Here is a 24,349-nt window from a genome sequence, read left to right on the forward strand (position 1 = left end):
CATTCCTGCAGTCAGCATGCCAATTGCACGCTCCCTCAAAACTTGCAACATCTGTGGCATTGTGCTGTGTGATAAAGCTGCACATTTTAGAGTGGCCTTTTATTGTGGCCAGCCTAAGGCACACCTGTGCAATAATCATGCTGTCTAATCAGCATCTTGATATGCCACACCTGTGAGGTGGATGGATTATCTCGGCAAAGGAGAAGTGCTCACTAACACAGATTTAAACAGATTTGTGAACAATATTTGAGAGAAATAGGCCTTTTGTGTAAATAGAAAAAGTCTTTGAATTCAGCTCATGAAAAATGGGGGCAAAAACAAAAGTGTTGCGTTTATAATTTTGTTCAGTGTAGATGCAAAAAAAGACTATAAAAGCAAAAAAGACTATCGCCACATGGAGTCCCAGTCATATCATAATATATATAAAAAAGGTCATGATAACCAAACTCTTACTCTAGACTTTTAGGGTAAACACAGGTGAACATGGTCCACTGATGTCAGCAGAGAAGATAAGTAGATCATCATACCATGTCACAAATGGATTAAAAGGTTGCAGACAGATCTAAACAAGACTGTGAGCAAAGTGACATGAGCAGACCTCTGAAATTCAACAGAGAACAAACGCCCCATGCCAAGTGTCAAGAGCTCAGGTATTAATCATCTGGAGCTGATTAGAGTGCTTACTATACAGTCACTGATTAAACAGGATCATGACACTGAGGCCACCTGCAACACACACAGCAGAGAGTGGATAACACAGCGGGAGCCAGTTTACATCCTCTGCCTGCTGCACACAGTACGATACACTGCACACTTCAGAAAGACAGCATCACCGAGCAGAGTGATGTGCAACATGAGCGGCTGCTTTCGTTCACAAACTGAAAAGGTGACATTTCTGCTGCTATTTGCTGAATCATGATGGAGATGTCCCTGTATTGCTGAAGAGGCGTAGAGGCCGTGTGCTCTCTGAGGAATACTGAGGTCAGAGAGAGGTCAGCCAAATCAATCTGATCAAGCTCTGCAGCTCACAAGAAGTCGTCTTACATATTGTATCACATCACTTAAATCGCCACATGTAGTCACAGCCATGCCCTATTATTAGTATAACAATCAGGTATGACGTTCATATAATGACAATGTGAGCAAAAGGTACATTTGACTTGTTGAGTGGAACTAAGCGAGCTGGTAACCTGAAATAAGGGGGCTGTCACCTTCTCTAAACAAACAGATGGGAAGGTTTACTGCAGCCGTTATGAACTCAGAGGAGCAATCTGTGGGAATCTCAGTGTAATAAAAGTGCTCATTCAGGGTATTGTGTAAACAACCCATGGAACAAAAAAAAATTAGTTTCTCATTTCTGACCGTTTATGTCTTTGTTATGAGCTTATGAATCTCTCCCAAATGCATAAACTTCCACTCAAAAGATTGGAGAGACATTTTTATTACTTGAAATAACACAAAAGTGATTAAAAAAAATGTTCCTTTCTAAAGTGTTTTTTTCTTTTTTTTCTCGAATTATATTGTGAAGCACTTTGAGACTTTGGCCATCTTCACACAGCAACAGATTATGGTTTTTAGTCCTGTATTTAAGGTTATTAAATACTTGTTATGGTTACATTTACACACATTTCAGTAATTTACTGGAATGACAACTACATTCTCTGCGCTGTGTGAATGGAACCGGACTGGACAACTAGTTGTCTGTTACGTCATACAGTGTGAGAGAGCCGCTCTGCGCTGCAAAAGCACGTGTCTACCGTGTTTAGATTTTCAGGTGTGGTTTTGCTTTCGGTCACTTACATCGACAAAGATGTGAACGGTGTGTCATCTGAAGGTTTTAGATCCAGTCACTGTTCTCCACCGTCAGTTTTGTATTCTATGTGCGAGCAGCGCGACATCAAATGCTCCGCTCTCCTTCCAGATATAAAAGCTGCTGTCAATTAATAAAGATTTGATGTCTGAACTCGCGGCTCGATTGGACTCTTGTAGTATCAAAAGTGACAACAGTTTTATTATTAAAAGTCACCATCTTTGCTATTACTTTTGTCACTAACGCTATGGTTACTGGTAAAAGAAAACAGGCTTGAATTCCATTGCATGTTCATACAGTACAGACAATATTCTCAACTCAACTTTATTTATAGAGCACTTTCAACACCACAAGTGGAACCAAAGTGCTGTACAGAAAAAGATCAAATAAAAAATAAACCATAAAAACAATCCAAACATATGACATACACTGCTTACAAAGCATTTTCAAATGCTAAAGCAAACAGATAAGTTAAGCGCACTCTGAAATGCACTCAATGTAGAAGAAGATTTAACAGACAGAGGAAGGTCATTCCAGAGCCTAGGAGCTGCAACAGAGAATGCCCGATCACCTTTACATTTTAAACGAGATCGGGGAACCATGAGGAGCAATTGATCATTTGAGCGCAGAGATCTACTGGATTGAGAAAGACTGATTAAATCAGTAACATACTCTGGTTCTAGGCCAGGCAGAGCCTTAAAAACATACAACACTTTTTAATGAATTCGGAATGAGTATGGGTAACCAATGCAGTTTGATTAACACAGGAGTAATATGTTCTAATATGTTCTAATACTTATATTATACTAATATAAATAATATATTTGACGCGCTACTGTAAGTTGCTGTTTGAATGGGACATTGAGACTCACACCTGTAGGTAAATGTGGTTGTCAATCCCAAAAACTGACAGTGTGAATGTAGTCTTTGAGCTGCATGTTATGCATGAAAGGTAATATACAAATAAAATTATTATTAATAATGCAACTGTAAAACTATTATTAGTTACGCATATACACTCACCGGCCACTTTATTAGGTACACCTGTCCAACTGCTCGTTAACACTTAATTTCTAAGCAGCCAATCACATGGCGGCAACTACGTGCATTTAGGCATGTAGACATGGTCAAGACAATCTCCTGCAGTTCAAACCGAGCATCAGTATGGGGAAGAAAGGTGATTTGAGTGACTTTGAACGTGGCATGATTGTTGGTGCCAGAAGGGCTGGTCTGAGTATTTCAGAAACTGCTAATCTACTGGGATTTTCACACACAACCATCTCTAGGGTTTACAGAGAATGGTCCGAAAAAGAAAAAACATCCAGTGAGCGGCAGTTCTGTGGGCGGAAATGCCTTGTTGATGCCAGAGGTCAGAGGAGAATGGCCAGACTGGTTCGAGCTGATAGAAGGGCAACAGTGACTGAAATAACCACTCGTTACAACCGAGGTATGCAGCAAAGCATTTGTGAAGCCACAACACGCACAACCTTGAGGCGGATGGGCTACAACAGCAGAAGACTCCACCGGGTACCACTCATCTCCACTACAAATAGGAAAAAGAGGCTACAATTTGCAAGAGCTCACCAAAATTGAACAGTTGAAGACTGGAAAAATGTTGCCTGGTCTGATGAGTCTCGATTTCTGTTGAGACATTCAGATGTTAGAGTCAGAATTTGGCGTAAACAGAATGAGAACATGGAACCATCATGCCTTGTTACCACTGTGCAGGCTGGTGGTGGTGGTGTAATGGTGTGGGGGATGTTTTCCTGGCACACTTTAGGCCCCTTAGTGCCAATTGGGCATCGTTTAAATGCCACGGCCTACCTGAGCATTGTTTCTGACCATGTCCATCCCTTTATGGCCACCATGTACCCATCCTCTGATGGCTACTTCCACCATGTCACAAAGCTCTAATCATTTCAAATTGGTTTCTTGAACATGACAATGAGTTCACTGTACTAAAATGGCCTCCACAGTCACCAGATCTCAACCCAATAGAGCATCTTTGGGATGTGGTGGAACGGGAGATTCGCATCATGGATGTGCAGCCGACAAATCTGCGGCAACTGTGTGATGCCATCATGTCAATATGGACCAAACTCCCTGAGGAATGCTTCCAGCACCTTGTTGAATCTATGCCACGAAGAATTGAGGCAGTTCTGAAGGCAAAAGGGGGTCCAACCCGTTACTAGCATGGGGTACCTAATAAAGTGGCCGGTGAGTGTATATATATATATATATATATATAAAATGTATATAAACTGATGAATAAAATATACAAATAAAATTGTTAATAATAATCATCATCATTATTTCTGGAATTTCTCATTAATTTCTTATAACTGTATAATTAGTCTGGTTTTAACTCCAATCAAATACATTTCTTAAGACTAGTTCAAAGCATTAAAAGTTTGACCGTTTGATAAAAATAAAAACTCATAGCATGTTGCTGATAAAACAGCACAAGATATGACAACTGCCAAAGACATCCATCTGGATGTGTATGGCTGTAGCTGTGCTTTGAAATCTTTTATCATCTTTTATAGTCTTTTTATGCTTTTATCATCATGTAGTCGACCATTGTGACCCATCTCTAGGTCACACAGCAGCAAAACACAGATTTCTGCCCTGTTTTAGAGTCCTAAATATGCTTATATTAAAACACTGTTCGTTTCTCAATCTCCAGCCCTGATCCCTTGCCAACATGCAAGCTGTCAATTGTACTGTTGTGTTAATGACAATATCTATTTTATTGTGTTTTAGGTACAATCTTCCATGGATGAAAAATTATGGGAGACCAGAAAGTTCGAGCAACATCTGCAGAAGTCAAATCAGGAATTAAGGCAGGAGGATGAAAGATTTCGAAAAGAGAATGACAAACCATAGACTAGACCATATGTGACCTATTGAAGGCATTTCTGGCCAAAGAGTCCTCGATATTTAACTTTCTATACAAACTAATAGACTCCTTTTGATGTTTCATCAGTAGATCAATTTGACCTTTTGAACATGTTTCTGGCCAAAGAGTCCTTGGCTTGAATTTAAACATTTTATACAAACTGTCTTTGTCTATTTCAGGTCCACAAGAGAAGCCTGAGTGTAAACATTAGGCATTATGAAGCCCTGATCAAACAGCCATTGATATTTGGCATCTGGACTGTGAGCTTGGCAAATAGGAGTGGTATGACATTGAACACTTACAAGCTGATAATGCGACTGCATGAGCCAGAAACCACTGTGTCACACTCATGAGATGTTAGTTACATGGTCTGGAGGTTTTTCTGACCTTTCATGCTGATTTACCCTAGAGGGCAAGTAAGCATTTGAGCTTGCCAAGACAGAATGGGGGAAGAGACGATAGGAAGGAAGTGCAATGGCAATTCCCGTTTCCATGGTAACAGCGACTTCTTACTTCAGGATTGTGGGTTAGATTGGTACTTCGCCATGAATGTGCCAATTAAACCCATTTCTTTCAATTATGAAATGGAAAATAACATTTTTACAGCCACACATTTTATCAAAGATTAAGGCCATATTTTTTTATTCCCAGAACTTCACTTTTGAAGACCCTCAGTCAGCTGGGTCAAAACTCACCTTGACCCGAGTTGTAGATTGCTTTGACGGATTTCTTGACCTTTTGTAAAGCTGTGCGGTCCTGGTCCAAAGCCTGGAGAGACAGAGATTAAGAGAAGAGAATACGGTGATTATAAAACACGGCTAAAAAGGTCTGTGATTCATTTATGATTCATGATCTTAGAATTCCAAAGCAATCACATCACTGGGCACACCCATCCGAGGAGCAAAACCAAACATTGGGAATCCCATAATCACACTGTAACCATGACAACACAGGAGATGCAAAGACTTGAAGGAATTTCCAATGCTTAGATGGGCCGACAGGTGGGGAAAATGTCAGAGATATTCCCTGTAACACCAAATTTAGTAACAGAAAAGCAGCTTATACGGTTGCGGACATATTTAAACATTAAAATTATATTGATTAAAAGTAATTCAACTAACTAATAAACTTAATGAACATTAGACAAAAACTCCTCAGACAAGACACCATGGGGTGGCTAAATGAGACGGTTAATGGGTACACAACTTAACATACCACGACAGACCCTTGACATGCAGTTTCCTAGAAACCGCAGCACAGGATGGGGAGAACCCCTAGACCGCACTTCATTGTCATCTTGTGGATATTATTTCAAAAATCAAAACCGCTGTGAAACAGGACATGCCCCTGAGGGTCTCCGCTCCTGGAAATCTCTTAAAATATTTTGATGCATGACCGTAAACAACAAGGTGTCAACGAATCCTGTTTCCTTTCCTCTATCTATTTGTTTCTGATTTTAAAAGATAGAAACCAAATCTGAACTCCTGGGAAACATGCATTTCCTGTATGTGAACTCTTTGCTTTACTCTTTTAGACACTTTGAACTTGTGTCCTGACTGATGCCCTTCTCCCTCCCTGATCAGACGTGTGTCTCTCTGGATGCAAAAGGAAATTATGCAAGTGAATGGAATACAGGCAGGCTGACTCAAGAGCAATTAACTTGTTATCGTGGACAAAAAAGGCAAATAAATATGAATATATTGTATTTTACTAATTTAATTTGTTAGTCACGGAAAGTGGATTCAGTGCATTCATTGAACATGACCAACAGGCTTTGCCATTCATTCTGCATTCATGTGCTCTGTTTCAGCTGGTGACTAACAGATGTGTGTCCTAACAGTCACAGTGACCAATACAAACACACCCCCTCCCAAACACACATACCCAAATGTAACCAAAAAAAATCTGTGGAGTTTTTAAAGAAGCCCTTCAATTGTGATTAATGAAAGCTTAAGGCCACAATTTAAAACAAATCCTTCAACATTCATGACAGCTCATGTTTTCTCAAAAGATAGGTGGATATTGATGCATATTGTAGAATTATCATAGTACTAAGTAATGTATTTACATTATTAGAAATTGTGAAGTTATTAAAATAACCATTATCTATGAGTCATATGTACACTACTGTTTGGTGACAGTAAAACAGTAGACATTTTATAGATTTTTATTTCAAATAAATGCTTTTTTATTTCTATTCATCAAAAAATCCTTTCAAAAATGTATTATGGTATATACGCAAAATGTTTTAATGTTTTCTAAAGGGATAAATAATCTTTTAAAATAAATTCAAATAGGACACTGTTATTTTAAATTGTATTAATATTATGAAATATTAATACAATGACTGTTGTGTCATATATACAGTGTGAGTGTATATTACTATTTTTTACTGTTTTTGATTAAATAAACGCAGCCTTGGTGAGCATACGAGAATTCTTTCAAAAAACATTTTAAAAATACCAACCTTCAAATTTTAAAGGTTAGTGAATACGTTTTAATACATTTTAATACTTTAGCTTTGGTTTAAGTTAATATTGTTTGTTTTGCCCATATTTAAATCTTTTCCAAAAATGACGGATATCAAACAATAGTTAGCAGACCATAGCGGACCCCATGTTGAAGACCCATCATTTCTCTTGTTTGCTCTACCATTGAGATATAATGTTAGCTTTAACCAGATGAAAATCCTGCCATTTTAAATATGAAAAAGGAACACAAAATTTGAATTACAAAAACAGTCATTTCTATACTGATTGTGGCCGAGTGGCCAGAGAAAACCTGACAGGAAACCTAACCCAGTCTGTAGACTGATGTCTGATTGTGTTCATGTACCTCCTCCTACAGCGAACACAAGGCATGCTGAGGCAGAGAAATAATGAGCATTTGGACAGCTGCAGCACACTGATCAAGAACCTGTGGTGATGAAAGTAGTAGTTCTGTCCCGCTCATGTGATAAATGATTTCCCTCTGCGGCCATTCTCTCATTTTCTTGCAGCTATGTTTGGACATTGGTACACCAAAATTGGACTGCCCACTGCGGTCCAGGGACAGACAGACTCGCCAGGTCGAGACTCGAGACTCTTCAGAGCTTTTTTTTTTTTTTTATCCCTGGTCATTTCCCTTGTTATTTCATTGTTATGGGCAACAACATCCTGTAGCTATATACCAGGATTTAAAGGAACATTTCTAGTGGAAAGGGTAACTTTCCTAATGAAAAACAAGGGTTAACAAAATTGTTTGTAAAAACGAAAAGTAATGCACTTACGATGGAAGTTTAGCAGGCAAGCAAGTCACAACACAAATAAACCAATAGGAAATGTTTTTGAAAAAAGTCTCTTTTGCTCACTAAAGCTGCATTTATTTGATAAAGAAAAACAGTAAAACGGTAATATTATGAAATATAACAATTTAAAATAATTTCTATATTAATATATTTAAAAATGTAATTTATTTTTATGATGGCAAAGCTGAATTTTCAACATCATTACTACAGTCTTCAGTGTCACATGATCCTTCAGAAATCATTCCAATATGCTGATTTGATGCTCAAGAAACATTTATTATTATTAGCAATGTTGACAACAGTTGTGCTGCTTAATATATTCGTAGAAACAGTGATATAGTTTCTTCAGGGTTATTGGTGAATAGAAAGAACAGCATTTCTAAAGAACATAATATATTTAAAATATAAATCTTTTTAACGTTATAAATGACTTTACTATCATTTTTTATCAATTTAATGCATTCTGCTGAATACAATTTCTTAAAAAATTATACTGACCACAAACATTTGAACGGTACTGTGACTGTATGTGTGTGTGTATACTATATATATATATATATATATAAATTGTCTCCAGCTAATTCAGTTACCCTGTAAGCGTGAACTATCAGTCTTCTAATGTATGACCAAGAAAGTAATTTCATTACACAACTAATTACAACAATCTAACCATATCCTCAAAAGGTCTTGTAGGCTATTAAGCGTGACCACAGTGAACAGAACAGTAAATCTGAGCACTGCAGAGAAGATAAAGCTCAGCAGGTGACATCTCCATTATGATCTGGATATGGATAATCTCTCAACCTTATGAGTTTGATCCAACTTAAGAAAACATTTAGCTGCTTTATACATTTAAAGTTATCCTTAAAATAATAATTTACAAGTACAGCCTGATATAGCCTATCTTATATTGTATAGAAAAGTAGCCTGGTTAAAACCAGACCATTCTCAGTTGTAACTGAGTTATGGTCTGGCAAAGCGTCATAGACAAATCATTTCCAGAGGGGCGTCACCAACGGACGTCGCGGATAGACCTAAAACCAATCAGAGCGATGAAGGAGATGACGTATGCAGAGCGGCAGAAACATCTCCGAGTGTTGTTCTTTGCTCGGCTTTTAACTAAAAGGAAACGTTCAAATCGCTTAAAACAGACGGGATAGCTGAGTCGAACGAGTGATGTTCGACGGCGGCATCCATCTTTGTAATGTAGGCTACAAAATCTACTTCAAAATCCCAGCGCTGTCGTCATCGTGTAAAGCCCGCCCCAACGTTTCTGATTGGTGCCGCGATTTCGGCGGATTGGAAATGAGCTTGAATGAGCTCTTTGCCAGACTAACTTTCAGAGCAAATCTAAATTTGCCGGAGGTTGTCTGGGTTTTCCCAGGCTAATAGAAAAGAGCAGACAAGATATATTCTTAAAACATTCACCTTCTGTGTTCCATCGAGGAAAGAAAGTCATACAGAACGACATGAAGGCAGATATTACACCCTGCAATAACTCATTAGTGGTATTATAGATAATTTGAGGGCATCTGGGAGATGCTATCAATATGCAAGAGACATCGGGAACTTCTGGGAGAGGTGGGATGTCTGTGAAGGTGAGTAAGGGTTTGTTAACACTTGTAGTTCAGTTCCTTTGGTTCTTTTAGTTCAGACCAAAAAAGAAAATGATACATTTAGTCCTCCTGGTTCACTTAGTGTTCAGAGCAGACTGTCATTTTTAAGACCGAACTGTCCAAACCTATACAAAAAACAATGCTGTGCGTACTGCGTACATATGATGGTATTTTTTTACCTGCTGAGAACTCGAGAAGAGCTTATAAAATGTGTAAAGGATTCAAAACAGTGCAAGGAATCCGCACACAAAGAAAGATTAGCTGCAAGGAGACAGAGTGTCCTATGCCTATTACGAACTGTAATGGGCAATGTAGCTCCTGTGACAGGAAAAAACAGGTATTCCTTGAGCATTCTGTCCTTTTTAGAGTCATCTTGTGACATCACGTCCTGTTTTTGCTTCATTTAGATGTATTTAGTCCGTGTTGCGTTTACATTTCAGTCAAACTGCACTAGAGTTCTGGTTTGGTGCACACCAGGGTTCGGATGGCAGCGTTCACACTTATTCAAATGAACCGCACTAACAAAGCAATCACACCAGAGTTCATTTTAATTGAACCCAACATGCCAAGTGTGAGCACACCCTAATATGTGCCAGAAATTTCATTTTGTGTGAACCATTTCCTTTATGGTCAGTCAGCTACATTTTTTCAGACCACCATCTGGAACCTGAAGAGAGACCAAAAATTAAATGCAGCTCTACAGTTATTATATAGACAGAGAAAGTTAAGTGCTCTATTGAGAACAAATGTAACATTACACTCACTGGCACCAGAACAATATGACACTCTCAATAAAGGGTTACTTTGTCCTTCCATGACTAAGCATTTGCTTCTTTATGACTGGATAAACTGCAGTCACACACACTAATACTCTCACTCACAACAAACCTTGACCCTCTGTTCACCTACTCAACCGATGGGCATCACTGAGCCCTTGGCTCTCTTCCTGGAGCGCTCAGTAATCCCAGCCTAAATTGAAAGCACCTTTCTTGACAATATCTCAAAACCGGTCAAATAATGTTTTTCACTGGGCCAAAAAAAGGAGCAAACAATAAACAAAACAAACGACCCAACCTAGCACACTAAGCACAGCATTCATTTTTTGGACAAATCTCAAAGCTGTAGATCCCTCAGAAACAAGATACTGGTGGAAAAACAGAGCTATAATACACTTTTACTGCCACTCAAAACAACCACAATCCATTAGATTCACACTACAAACAACCAGATCGATTATTGGACTTTATCAAGACAGCCAATCGAGAAGACCAACATTGGCCTGCCAAGCAAGAAAAGACTCTCTATGGCCTGCCAAAAGGGTCTTTTACTAGAAAACTTTTCCAAGACTTGAACACACTGCCATGTGAACATTTAGGTCAGGAGAGACCAGCACCAGCTATCAGCCACAAGAAACATGAACTCCTTAAGGAATTACTTCTCTCTCCCAGGCCAAAGCCAGCAGACTTGACTGAGGCTGTGGAGAGGCTGGAGTGTACAGCACAAGGGGAAAAAGCTCAGACCAAAGTTTCATGGGGTTTATGAGTCAGAACTGCAGGCCAAGGGTGATCCAACTTTCTTCTGTCTGTTTTAATAACAATAACTGTGGAAGAAAAAGATACAAATGTCCGAGAGAAACGCAATGGAAACATTGCATGAAGTCAACACCCCGATCGCTGAGCCACTGAACACCCACAGACCTGGCAAGAACCACTCCAGCGCTGGCACTGATTGAATCTGTGGCTCTAGATATGAGAAGAACAGGTCATTGTGTAAATTATGGTCGGTTTGGTTCGTATCCATAGCAACGGGCCCTCTGATACTCACGCAGAATGCTAGGTATGCCTTTGGTTCTGAGAATTTCATGTTCTGTCCAAGTCTGATTAATAAAACACAGAAACACAAACACACACAGAGGCAGGTGAAAACTTTTGTGGGCCTCTAAAAGAAACACTTGATTCAACTTTTTTTTTTTAAATGCAGTCAGAAAACAATGAATCTGACCGATTTTGTAGTGCGTGACATATTCGTTACTGGCACATATTACAGATTTTCTAATTCAGTATCACTCAATACTAGACATGCATTGGTCGATATATTTTTGCTTGTTAAATTGAGTGAAAAAACACTACATTTTACAGTGTTATTAAATTAATCTTGATTGTTGTGATGCCTAAGGCAATAACGTAAGCTGCGCATTCTCACTCTCTTCTCTCTGACCACGAAGTGACACGCACCTGCATACTCTCACTCATCTAATCCGCTCCGGTTAAACAGTGCTTATTTTGTGCATAATTTCCCTAATTCCCGCCAGTTTTGCGCTCACACCAAAAGCGTGTGTACCACTAATCTATATAAGTGGAGCGCACAAGCCGCCAGCTTGTGAGTCCCAAGTACTAAAATGCCTGTCTTGGCGAGTATTCAGTTAAAGACCTAATTTGTGTAACAGTATATTGGATCCGTGCATAAACTCTTAAAGTGGCAGCAGTCTAATATTCCCACTGCTGACTGTCATGTTAATAAAAGAACAAAAAACAAAAAGACAAAGAGAAAACCACTCTCTGCTCTTGACTGAATAATTCATTGAACTTTAATTCATTAATCTGTATTTAATTTTTACAATGAAGACTACCCAGTGTTATTTTTTACATTTGATTACTTTAATTTTTGTAGAATTTCTTACCTGAATAAACTGTATAACCACCTGAAAAACTTAAAGCCGTGTTTTTTTTCATATCTCTTTTTATTCTGTTGCATTTATTTGTGCTGTTGTTTGATTTGTGCTTATTTGTTCTAATTTTATTACCGTCTATTTACTTTTTTTTTATGAAACTACAATTTTGAATTGAAGAAAAGTAGATTTTTGTTTGTATATGATGTCAAGTATAGTTCTTTGAAGGAAAATCGGAATCGGCAAAAATCGGTATCCGCGGGTCACACACACTTACAAAAAAAATCTGAATCGACCAAGAAAATTGCAATCGGTGCATCTCTAATTATCGGCTAACTGGTTTTGGCCAGATTTTTTATATCAGTGCCAGGCAGAGTAGCACAATAACTTCAGCAGGGTGGCCTTTGTTGACGGAGGGGCTGGTCAGCCCTGAAGGCCGGTGAAGAAGACAATTTGTCCATGCCTGAGACTGCGTCTGGTGACCTCAACGCAAGGACACGAGACGCGGCACACTGTCTCTCCCTCAGCTGCTGCATGCGCTTGTATAACCATCCAGCTGAGCTCGGCCTGGACAATTCTCCAATGACAGACACACAGCACAATCACACAGCAGCAGAGCCAGAGCCAACAGCAGTAGCACTATTATTCTGCTGACTAACACTAAGCAGCCACTGTTCAGTAATCACAGACTGCTACAGAGAGCGCTACTTCTGACTGATAATGACATAATTTCAGTTCCTCTATGTTCCTCTTTGCAAGCTGCAGCAATTCTAAAGGCCCATTTACACCAAGGACGAGAACTACAAAGATAAAGTCCACATATAAAAAAAAGTCCACAACACAACTATAACGATAACAACACAGAGAAACAATATCGTTGGAAATACTTTCAGAAATTTTTTCCCAGCTGATGAACAATAAAAACATTGACAGCCATTATAATCCATCCTTAGTTTAACATACAGGTAGATGGTGAAACCTGCTGGGCATTTCTGCCTGTCGCACCTCCACCGGTGCCTAAGAGATTAAGGTGTACCGAAGGTGTACATGTTGGTGAACACTACAGAGGGCATTTATGGGTCATCAGCTGGGGACCACCAGTCACGGATGTTTCGCTCCTTTAACCCCAGTACATCTCATGGTGGCGGAGCGATGGCAGGGATTTCTCCCTGCCACCCCCTGCTGATGCCCTAGGTGGATACTGGACCCCAACTCTTTGCCTTCCTTCTCAGCCACAGCCAGAAACTGCCTCTTTCAGCCTCTTCTGCCAGCTCTTTCATGGCTTTCCGGTGCCTTATGCCTGTTGCACCCATGTCGCGGAGCAGACGAGAGGTTGAGGAGCCCACAAACCCCCGGCACCCCACCTCCACAGGGTAAATGACTGCCCTCCAACCAGCCTCCCTGCACTCTGCAGCCAGATCAGAATATTTGGCCCGCTTCCGCTCATGGGCAGCTTCAAGTCCTCCTTCCCATGGGACTGTGAGCTCCACCATCAGGACAACCTTGCAAGCAGCAGACCACATCACCAGATCTGGACGCAAAGACGTTTCCACTATCTCCCTGGGAAAATGGAGCTGCTTCCCAAGGTCGACTGCTAGCGTCCACCCCTTCCCTGGTGTGAGGAGTCTTCCTGTGTCCTTCTGGTGGTGGGTGTTACCTCTCTCCCCAGCCCTTGCGAACTGGATGGAATGTGCGGTTAGGGCCGGGGGCCTGCTATTCGCTTCCTGCTTGCATGTTTCCACTACCTCAGCAAGCTTCTTCAGCACCAGGTCATGCCTCCACCTGTAGCGCCCTTGTGCCAACGCTGTCTTGCAGCCAGACATGAGGTGTTGGAAGCTCGCATTAGCAGTGTTACACAGGTGGCAAGATTCCTCGTTGCCAAACCATCGGTGGAGGTTGCGGGGGCAAGGTAAGGTGTCATATGCTGCTCTGACGAGAAAACTTAGCCTGGCCTGTGGAATCTTCCATTCGTCAGACCAAGCCAGCTGCCTGTCTAGAACGCCTTCCCACGACAGCCAGCCTCCCTGTTGGCCCTGGGACACCGCTTTGATGATAAGTCTCTCGTTTTCAGCTCTCATCACCTCTGCTGCCACCATGGCCTTCCTCTCTTCTTTGGATGCATTCGACCAGAAGAGAGGAGCCTGTCCCCAACCGAGGCCTGCCCGGCCGTCCTGTACTCTACCAACCACAAGCCCTGTGTCGCAGCCTACTTATTGCCAGGTCAACTTCCTCCTTGGCCTTCCATTTTCTCCCGGTTACAACTTGGGCATCCGCGGCTCTCACCAGATGGTCAGTGGACTCTCTTAGCTCCATGATCAACCGCGCCTTCTCCTGCTTATATCCCCCGCTGACATTAAATAACTCAAGCATTTAAAGTGCAGACAACTTCTCCTTTAAATAAACAGTATGTTATCGAACGTTAGTGTGGATGCTAATATAGTTATCGTTTTTGGTGGGAACGGGCATTAAAGGGACAATGTGTACTTTTTTATGTATTTTATTATATAAAATCAATATTTTTATTCATAAATATGTCCTCAATGGTGTACAAATACCTCTGCCAATTATTTGACTTATCCTCGTAAACGAAGAATTTATTATCTTTATATACATGGGACGGGTAGGTCCACAGAGGCTTCCATGTAGTTCCGCCATCTTGAAAAACTATAATAGCAGAGAGGGACAAAAATTACTAGGCCAGCGCGTTTCCACAATGCGTTTTCGTTCAGAGCCAGCGTGACATAACTGAAAGCAGCAGAAGCGGAGGAGAAGAGCAGTGAGAGGCGCTTGTCACTGCCCCGGCAAGTTTAAAAGGCTGCATTGCAAATCCTCGTCGCCAGAAAAGTCCAAAATAGATTGTAAAAGGAAACGTGACCGGAGATTACAAAACACACGAGTTAATGTCGGGATAGCTTTTTCCAGGTGGATAGAGCTAATGCAGGAGAAAGATTTCAAAAGAGACGCTGAAGTCCTGCTTTCTTCTCGACAGGTAAGTCAATGTTACAGTCTTAATTACAAGCTTTTTTTCATTGTTTGGTTGTGTACTTTATTTTATAGACAGATGAACATTTATAGTTAAAAGTTGATGATGATATCTAACAATGCACGTACTTCAGAAAATATAACGAATAAAGAAGGCATAACTACTTATTACAATAGTTCATGTTTTTCACAGTCAGTAATTCATACTGTAACATTCGTTTGTTCGTTGTGTCAAGTTGCTGTTTGTTTGAAATAAACTGTTCACCCGAAGGAACACTCGACGAAGTGCTATTAGAAGACATCCTGTCATAGCTTTTTGGTACATAATGGCTACCGTAGATGCAACGCGCATTTGAAAAAGCGAGGTGCTGGAGAGCACAATTCGTTTGAATGCAAAATACATTTTCACCGCTAGATGGGAGAAATTCCTACACATTGTCCCTTTAATGGTCGTTCCGAATGAAAGTGAGCAACTGAATCCACAGAATTAACCAATCAGAAGTATTCCAGAGAGCCACAAAATTTGATTTCCTTGATGTAACTAAACAAATTTGTCAATTTTATAAAAAGGAAGCTATACTTTATCACCAGTGCACAAGTTTTTTGTTATTGATTTGTAATTATTATAATCATTCCCTTTCATTTCAAGGCTGAATTCTAATTAAATTACCAGGATAGGGTAATCAAATGGCTTTGGAAAATTAATCAATTGGACTTCTGCTAAATGAATAAATGTACAGTAAATGTACATTAAAAGAAATAGATTTAACAGCTCAATCTGCTCCTGCTAAATGAAAACATAATGCTGTGAAAAATGGAAATCTGGTCAGCACTGAAACATCAAACCATACAAAACCATAGAGCTAATGCTCCAGAAATTTCAAGGCAACCAAATGTGGTGTAAATCCTCTGATTTCCCATCTGGCTACAAATCAATGGCTGCAGATCAGGTCTGCCATGAAATAGGTCACTAGAGCATTTTATCATTGTTACCATGACTACTATGCAGGCACTATAACGCATGAATGAATGCACAGAAAATAAATGTGTAAACTAAATAAAAAAAAGCAAACAGCTGCCAAACCAGCAGGTGTCAACAACATAAAAATAAAAAAAAAACTTAAAAATGGCTTGGGGGAAAAACTACATAGTTTTGAAATCAGAATCACATTTGTATGGTGAACTGTTAGCATGCGGTCTTTTGTGATGGCAAATATACTCATTGTTTCCAGAGCCATCAATAAAAAGCAATGATGAGATTCCTCAATACTGTCGTAATCTCTGCTTGTACTTCAAACTACACAAAATTACAAGAGATACCAGAAAATGCAAATAAATAAAAAGTCCAGAATTATTCAAAAGAAAACTATTGTACTCAATACAGTGCTGTTGTGCCTCCTTGTTTAATTCACTTGGAGCAAACAATGCAGCATATTATGAGCAAATGGTGACGGGTGGACATCTTTTATTCATTTTTTTTGTGTGCAAGAGACAGGGATGACTAGGCAGCAGGAGTATATGAGCGTCATTGTTGTCAAGTAAAGGAGGTATTTCACTGACCCGTTTAACCCACAGAGTCAGACTACTGAAGAGGAGTTTGATCTTTGTGTTCTCATCCTAAACAGATTAGACCATAAAATACCCAAGTTTCTGTCCTGTTTTGTCTATGGTTCCCTTTAATGCTTTAAGCTCCACCTCAGGCATAAAACGAGTGAACTCGGTCTATAGTTGGATGGGTTTTGCTGCAGTGCAGAATATAACTGCGTGTCTCTGAGCAAGGGATTTATTCTATGCCCATGTAAATGAAGCGCTAACTGCAGTATCAGTCACTGGGGACTTCTCCCTCAAGCACTCAGGGACATTTTTACTTTTTTTTTCGAGAGAATTATCAGTGCAGACATTACTCCATGCTGGACTAAAACAGAGAATCTCTTACGTCCTTCTCTCGATTGTGCTGTATAAAATACGACACAAGAAATAAACGAAGAGCAAGTTTCCATGTGAGCCCTCAAGACAAAGCTGACCATTCTGACATTTCCACAAGTACTATTTCAAATGGAAATAATGGGCAGAAATGAGATACTGTCTTTGAGTATGCATGCCAGCAGCTTGTTGATAAGCAGTCTATACATCTACCTTCATTACCTTGCCATCTGGTCCTCATGATGAGAATATATGAGCACAGTGCCATGGAAACCATTATCAAGATGGAGAGGCTTTGTATGGAATGCAGGATTAGGGCAAAGATGTTGTGGACCAAATGGAGTGAAGGACAGTGCAAATGTTGAGGTGTGTTATTTTATATCATGAGAACAAACTACTGTTTGAGTCCTAGCAATGCCATTGCCAAGGTCATGGTTCGATTCCCAGGGAATCCATGAACTGATCAAATGTATACCTTAGTCGCTTTGGATAAAAGTATCTGCCAAATACATAAATACAAATGCAAAACTGGGGGATGGCTGAAAAGATATGAAAAGGAGAAAACCTGAATTTCACATAATTACATTAATTGCTCTAAAAAGATTAAATTCACACAGAACGTGTTTTGCGTTTAAAAAGGTTAGATGCAGGCCAGGGCAAAGGAATGTAAAAAAGCACAAGGTCTAGAGGTGCATTTGATTAATTTCTTTTGACTTGAGCGAAGTGTTTTTAGAACACTGTGTCATGAACGAGACTCAAGGCCTCAACTATTTTCATGCACACAAATAATCCATTTCAGATTGATGGCTCAATCGGACTGAATGAAATTTCGATCTGATTGAAAGGGCTGGTGAAATAATGCGATCAACAGGAAAAATTAAGCATGTTAACACAATCTAACTATTTTCTCAATCTGATTGAATAATACCTTCAGTCTCATGACTTACAAACTCATCATGGGACGAGACTGAATATTTACTAAATATTCTGACATAAATATCAACTTTCTTTTTAAATGTGTCATCAAGGCAAAAATGACTAGCTTCGATGACATTAGCTCATCCCTAATCCTGTCATGTTTCATCAAGGATTAATCCACAGAAAATGATTAGATTGATCTTTAAAATAATCATTAGAATATTCGACTAATCGTAAAAAAACAAACAAAAAAAACAATAGATTAATTGACTAATTGTAAAAAAAATCGATAGATTAATCGTACATCAAAATAATCGCTAGTTACAGCCATAAATAAAAACAGTTCATTTAAATTTTCAGTATCTGATATTGGATTAGATTCATTCTGACTGATGAAAATTAGTGCATGTAAACATACCTAGTGTGGAGACTATCGTAAAATTATAAATCTTTTGGTCTTCTGAGATGTAGCCTGATAGTTAGTGCCTGTGCTCTGAAACGTGATGGCGCTCATATAAGGCAACGCAAATTCATGTCATCTGTCATTTCATTCCCCTTCTTCTCCCTAAAGTTCCCCTGTCTTGTTCTGAATCAAGTGTGCAGCACAAATCCTGAAAAGTGAAGCCAAAGCATTTCCATCGCCCCCTGGTGGCTGGCTTCAGTATAAGTCATAAACCCCGCCCTCTTCATGTAATCAAAAGGGATGCAAGCAATACAAAAAATTCCAATTACACTTCAAATAAATTTTTTTCAAAGATTGTTTTTGTCATTTTAGGTAGTTCTTGTCACGCAGACATATGTTCAAGTGTTTGTTTTTCCCAATAAGTTTGTTTTTTTGTTTGTTATTTGATGCGATAAAATAACGAGGTGTAACGTCATGATTGATAGCTGTGCTTGCGAATGACGTAATCGGCAATAGGGGTGTAACAATACATCAATATGGATGTATCTTTATAACGTTAATTTTCTCAGCTGAAATAAGACGCCTGACAAGATTGACTGAACCCTAAATACGTTTTGTCACAAAAGCCGGTATTGTCCACTGTCAAGGCATCACGAGTTCATGTTTTACAGCAGAAACCGACAAGCACCCTTGTTGTTGGCCGATAAGTCCGTTTTAGCGAATCAGGTCAGTATTCAGGTCAGTGACAAGGCTGTTAATCACTTTGAATTAACAGCCTTGTTTCGTCAAACCTGTCTAAAAGTGATCGAGGATGGATCATTTAAACGAACTTGATGAACCTTTGATATCTTCTTCGGGGCGTAACCTTGTAAAAGCAGCATGTTACAGTGGTGAGGGAAAAACTCCCTGTATTGCGTCTAATCACTACAATAAAGTTTGTCAGGTGTCTATGTCACCTGAGGAGATTAACATTACACAAACACAGTGTTTTATTATATATCATGGCAATTACTTGGTTTTGTTTAACTCTGAAACATGAAATGTGGAGTTACCTGCGTTTGCCAAAAAAACAACTGTTGTAGTTATCTGCTTTCGCTAAAACACAAACTTTTAATATATTAAAAAACATATTTTCAATTAACTTTAATTTTGTGAATTACCTGTATTTTTTTAGTTATCATTACTTATTCAAAACAACCCAGCTGCAGTTTGATTGATACTTGGAATCCACAATAAAACATTACATTTAAATGCATTTGGCAGACGCTTTTATTCAAAGCAACATTGTATTTCAAGGTACACATTTACATTCTTATCAGTTCTTGCTTTCCCTGGGAATCGAACCCATGACCTTAGCGTTGCAAGCGCCAACGCTCTACTGTTTGAGCTACAGGAAAGCTGTCATAACATAATTTATGAAAAAATTTACAAAAAACATAATTTATGAAAATGAACTAGAGCAGAGTTGTCTGTTTTTGCAAATGAACTCTTCTGTTGTAAATGTCCCAATTGGGAGAGGGTGTGCAATCTAGTTTAATTAAACGTTCATGTTAAATATTTTGGTTGCATTTGTGAGTTTATAAAAATGTAACTGGTTGTGTAAACTTGGCACATAATATCTAAATATCGATGAATCAATTGATATAGCCCTGAATCAAATCGAATTGTAATCGTATCGCAGAATTTTTTGAGGTATCGGCTAATATCGTATCGCTGGCTGAGAGACTCGATATCATATCGTATCGTGATGAACGGTCCGATTTACACCCCTAATTGGCAATGACCGTTTTTGGGATATTTTGGCATTTTTCTACAGTGGAAGGAAGTGGAGACGCGTCTATCTTTTTTTACAGTCTATGTTCTGAATAAAATAAAAGAGGAGAAATCCTTTGGATTCCAGATGATGTATTCAAAAGAGGTCAAAAGAACATGTGGAGCTGCCAAAACGAGACACCACGGAGGAGTCTCTCCAGATCACCAGAAACATCATTAGCTAAAACCACTAATGGGCTCTTTACGCAACCCAGCCTGAGCATTCTGTTCGTCTCCTTAACACCCTCACTATAAAAAAAATACGGTCGGCCAAGTTCCAACCCATGTGTATTATTCAGAGTGCTGTTCATTCACCTCCAATTCATTCTGCCTCACAATACCTCCTATCACTGGCCTGGACATTGCTAATTCATGGTGGTGACATTCATGTCTCTCAGAGTCATTCAGAGATCACCATGTCTGTCTTGGCCATTAAAACCGTGTCAATAAAGAGTGGGCTCTGTGGCAGAGCAAGAGGAAGCCCCTTCATCCGCCTGCAGAGCTCTCTGTTGTCTTGGCAAGTCAGGTGTTCACTGGCCCATGTGTAAGTAGGTTAATCCCTTCTCTCTATCTCACTCTTTCTGCTCCTGGAACCACTGCTCAGGAGAATAACCTCTCCTTGTTACATGAACTATTCTTAGAACATCACAAATCTCAGATCCACAGAGGATGAGAGTTGCTGGCGTGACTTGTGGGATTTCTGCCTTTGGAGAATTAGGGAAGCACAACTGGCTGTTCCTGAGTCTTACGTTTCCTTCTCTAAAACATCAAAGTGTGCAAATAATCTAAACTAATGCATTTTTACGTCTATGGATGAACTAAAAGAGCTTGATTCATTATGATAAATTATTTAATAGTTTCACATAGTGAAATGCAAAAGTTGATGATGGCTTTGGTATATTATCCCAAATGACATACATAAACATTACAAAAATTAAAACCCCTTAGTTTCAAGTAAAGGTTATGCAGATTCCCAAATCCCATTTGACTCTACCATTCTGCTAGTCCACGCTCATCTATGAGCATAATAACATACAGGCATCTAGGTCATGCGGACCATTAGCCCATCTGTCTCCGCTTATGTTCCAGTGCATTTGTTGCCTTTTACTAATTAACCGAGGTTGATCTAATCACAGTTTCACTTGTATGAGGTTGTTTACAATGGATATCCCTGACTATATATGTCAGATATATAATGGAATTTATTGTTGATGTAAAAAAAGATTTATTAATGCATATTTGTATGATAATTATGCACAAACATGCTCACTCCAAACATGTAAATAAGACTTGAACAAAATATTACATGTATTTTATTGATTATTTTGTTTAAACTTGTTTGCTTTGTAAAGCACTATATGAAGTAAACATAATAATAGTATAATAGTTAATATTATTAATAACAACTATGCCAATTGCATGACATGGCTGGTCATGTGATGTCAATATGGGAGCTAGCTACCATTAAGGGGCAACCGGCTCCATGTAGAATAAAACAGCTAAAACCGATCATTTCTCAAAAGTGCTGTTATTATTATCTTTATAGCAAAACAATAAAGGCTGTAACGTTAATTTCATGTCAAAGCAAATATGAGTCAATTCCTATTGACTCATATCAAGCTCCCAATTCACTGCACATCCACGGCTTCAATGACATCAGTTATTCAAGAGAATTGCGCCAACACTCCAAAATATGACGTTTTCTCTTGTGTGCACATAATCAATAAAATGTATTAAATATTAAAAATTGATATTAAATCCAACGGACCTCTTCCAGCTTACATGAAATTATAGATTTAAACAAAATTCATTTTTATAAACGCATTACAATAGGCACCAATTGATGAAACCAAGAGAACACAGATTTTCGTTGTTAAAAAATAATATCGTTAACATGCGCACAAAACAATAAAATAGCTTAAAACAGCAGACATTACGACTGAAAAGCAGAAACGGAGACAATGTTGTCGAATAATTTAAAGTGTTACTGTTAACAATGGATATTTTCATATACGACTGTTCATCAGCGCCGCATTCTGTGTATTGTAAATCCATATCTACCGAACCACATGCAACCCAACGGGGACGAACCGGTGCTTCAAACGAGAAAGAGAGTGTCAAGGAGAATTTAGAGGTTGCAGGACAGAAATGAGCGTGAAGTGTGTTTAAAGTGGATCCTCCATTGGATTGGGCTCGTTCAAGGACCGTTATTTGTGTCTTGCACATTAGTGCGAGTTGAGCCTCCCTCATTTAACAGTAAAAGAGCGGCCTTACCTCTTCCAGAACATTGACCGTGTTCCGACAGCTCTGCAAGCGGGTGGTGAAGCTTGATGTCGTGGGGGAATTGTAATCCTCCGTCGTCTCCGAGAGAAACTCGGACACGGAGATCTGATCCGGCATCCTTGCAAACACAGTCGCCCAATAAAAATGGAGGGGAGAAAAATCACAATAGCACCATGAATTAGACAGGGGTGGTCAAGGACGGAGCGATGTCTCAGTTTGGGTAAGGTTGAATGGCAAGGCAATGCGTAAAATGAAAAGAAACGTTGCCAAATGTGTGGCAGACAGTGCCTTTTTCTTCACTGTGCAATTCCCGTCCCTAGAGAGGGTCGCTGTGTGTAATTTCCACGTCTTTCCTCTTCCCCTGTCTTAATTATCCACTTGCATCTACATAAAACGGCTCAGGCTCCTCTCCTTGTTCTCCCAATGTAAGATAAAAGATGCTGGTTTAAAATGCCCTCATTCCACAATTTAGCTTTAAAATAGTATGATAATTTGAGTATTTCCTTAAATTATTGTTGTTCCGGTTTCGGAAGCGGTTTCATTCTGTTTTCCCTTTCTCTTTCCTCCGTTTTCCCCCCCGTCCTGACGGTCTGAGCTCCCTGACACCAGCGCGTGCACGCACGCTCATCTCCTCCCACCATTGATGACGGGATAAACAAGAGGAGAAACTGCGCATGCGTTAGAAGGCTTAACCTTAGCAGCCTCATAAAAGACATTTCTTTTAAATCAAGAAGTCAAATCAAATGAATAAATAAATTAGTATGGTTCATATAATAATCATAATATTAAGGAATTAAATAAACGCAAGAATAAATGATAAATTATTGGTAAAGTGAATTAGTATGTTAATATTATGTTAGTATTAACGTTAGTATTATAAAAAAATAAAAAATAAATCCAGAACTAAATTGTGCAAAAAATAAAAAAGGGTCCAGTTGGGTCATTTATTTATGCATTAGGTTATATTTCTTATTATTCCATTCATAGACCATAAATGTACTATAGTCTATAATGTGTTGTTTTTTTTTTTGTTTTTTTTTGCCCTAATGCTGATATATACTGAACACATCCAGAATTTACGGTTTCATCCACTGAAGCAAGAAATGTTTAAGATGTTTTAACAGTCAGTCATTTGTTTATTATGCTGTTATAATACAGCACAAGCATGTAATGGTTTGTCTCAAATGTACACATTTTTACTTTGTAGGAACTTCAGTTCAGCACATAGGCACAAATTTTTTTTTTTTTTTTATAGCCTCACAGGACCACAATCTGTCCATGGGGGCATGAAACAGTTTAAGAGTTCAGGCAGTTCTTTGATTAAACTTAAAAATAGTTTGACTATACTCTGCTGTAAATTGAGGAGTGTTAGTATAGATTGATGTGCAAATCTGGAGGCAGAATAAACTCACTGAAGCACATATGATGTGCAGATGGAATATTTAGTGCATAACATAAAGAAGAGCAGTGCATTTTCTACTCACCGACTCCATAAAGAATCCCTGGAGGAAAAACTTGATAAACGCGAGGATGAGGACCTCATCTCTGTAGTCACCTCAATAAAACAGCCTCAAATTGAGACAATAAAAATACATTAATATCAGTGAGAGGAGAACATTTCAACTACATCTGTTCCCTATTGGGAAATCCAGCTTAAGCTAGTAGCTGGTTTCTGGTCCAAGCTGCTAGACCAATTTTGGGCCAGCAACAAAACCAGCATCTTGAACTGGTCAATCTGGTTATTTTTTA

At 39.1% G+C, this 24,349-nt stretch overlaps 1 protein-coding gene across 2 annotated transcripts in view; it reads right to left on the reverse strand.

The window, feature by feature from the left end:
- The window catches only part of asap1a (ArfGAP with SH3 domain, ankyrin repeat and PH domain 1a), a 54,006-nt gene that overhangs the window by 29,206 nt on the left and 451 nt on the right, over window positions 1–24,349 (reverse strand). For both annotated transcript variants that reach the window (XM_056267596.1, XM_056267595.1), the window contains exons 2-4: window positions 24,085–24,169; window positions 22,592–22,718; window positions 5,405–5,477 (exon numbers count right to left, since the gene is read on the reverse strand). In XM_056267596.1, the coding sequence (XP_056123571.1) occupies window positions 5,405–5,477; window positions 22,592–22,718; window positions 24,085–24,143 (259 nt within the window). In that variant the 5' untranslated portion in view covers window positions 24,144–24,169. The remainder of the gene's footprint in view (window positions 1–5,404; window positions 5,478–22,591; window positions 22,719–24,084; window positions 24,170–24,349) is intronic.

This window comes from Rhinichthys klamathensis, unplaced genomic scaffold (assembly GCF_029890125.1).
Source record: "Rhinichthys klamathensis goyatoka isolate OS25496 unplaced genomic scaffold, OSU_Roscu_1.1 h1tg000261l_1, whole genome shotgun sequence".
Taxonomy (NCBI): Eukaryota; Metazoa; Chordata; class Actinopteri; order Cypriniformes; family Leuciscidae; genus Rhinichthys; species Rhinichthys klamathensis.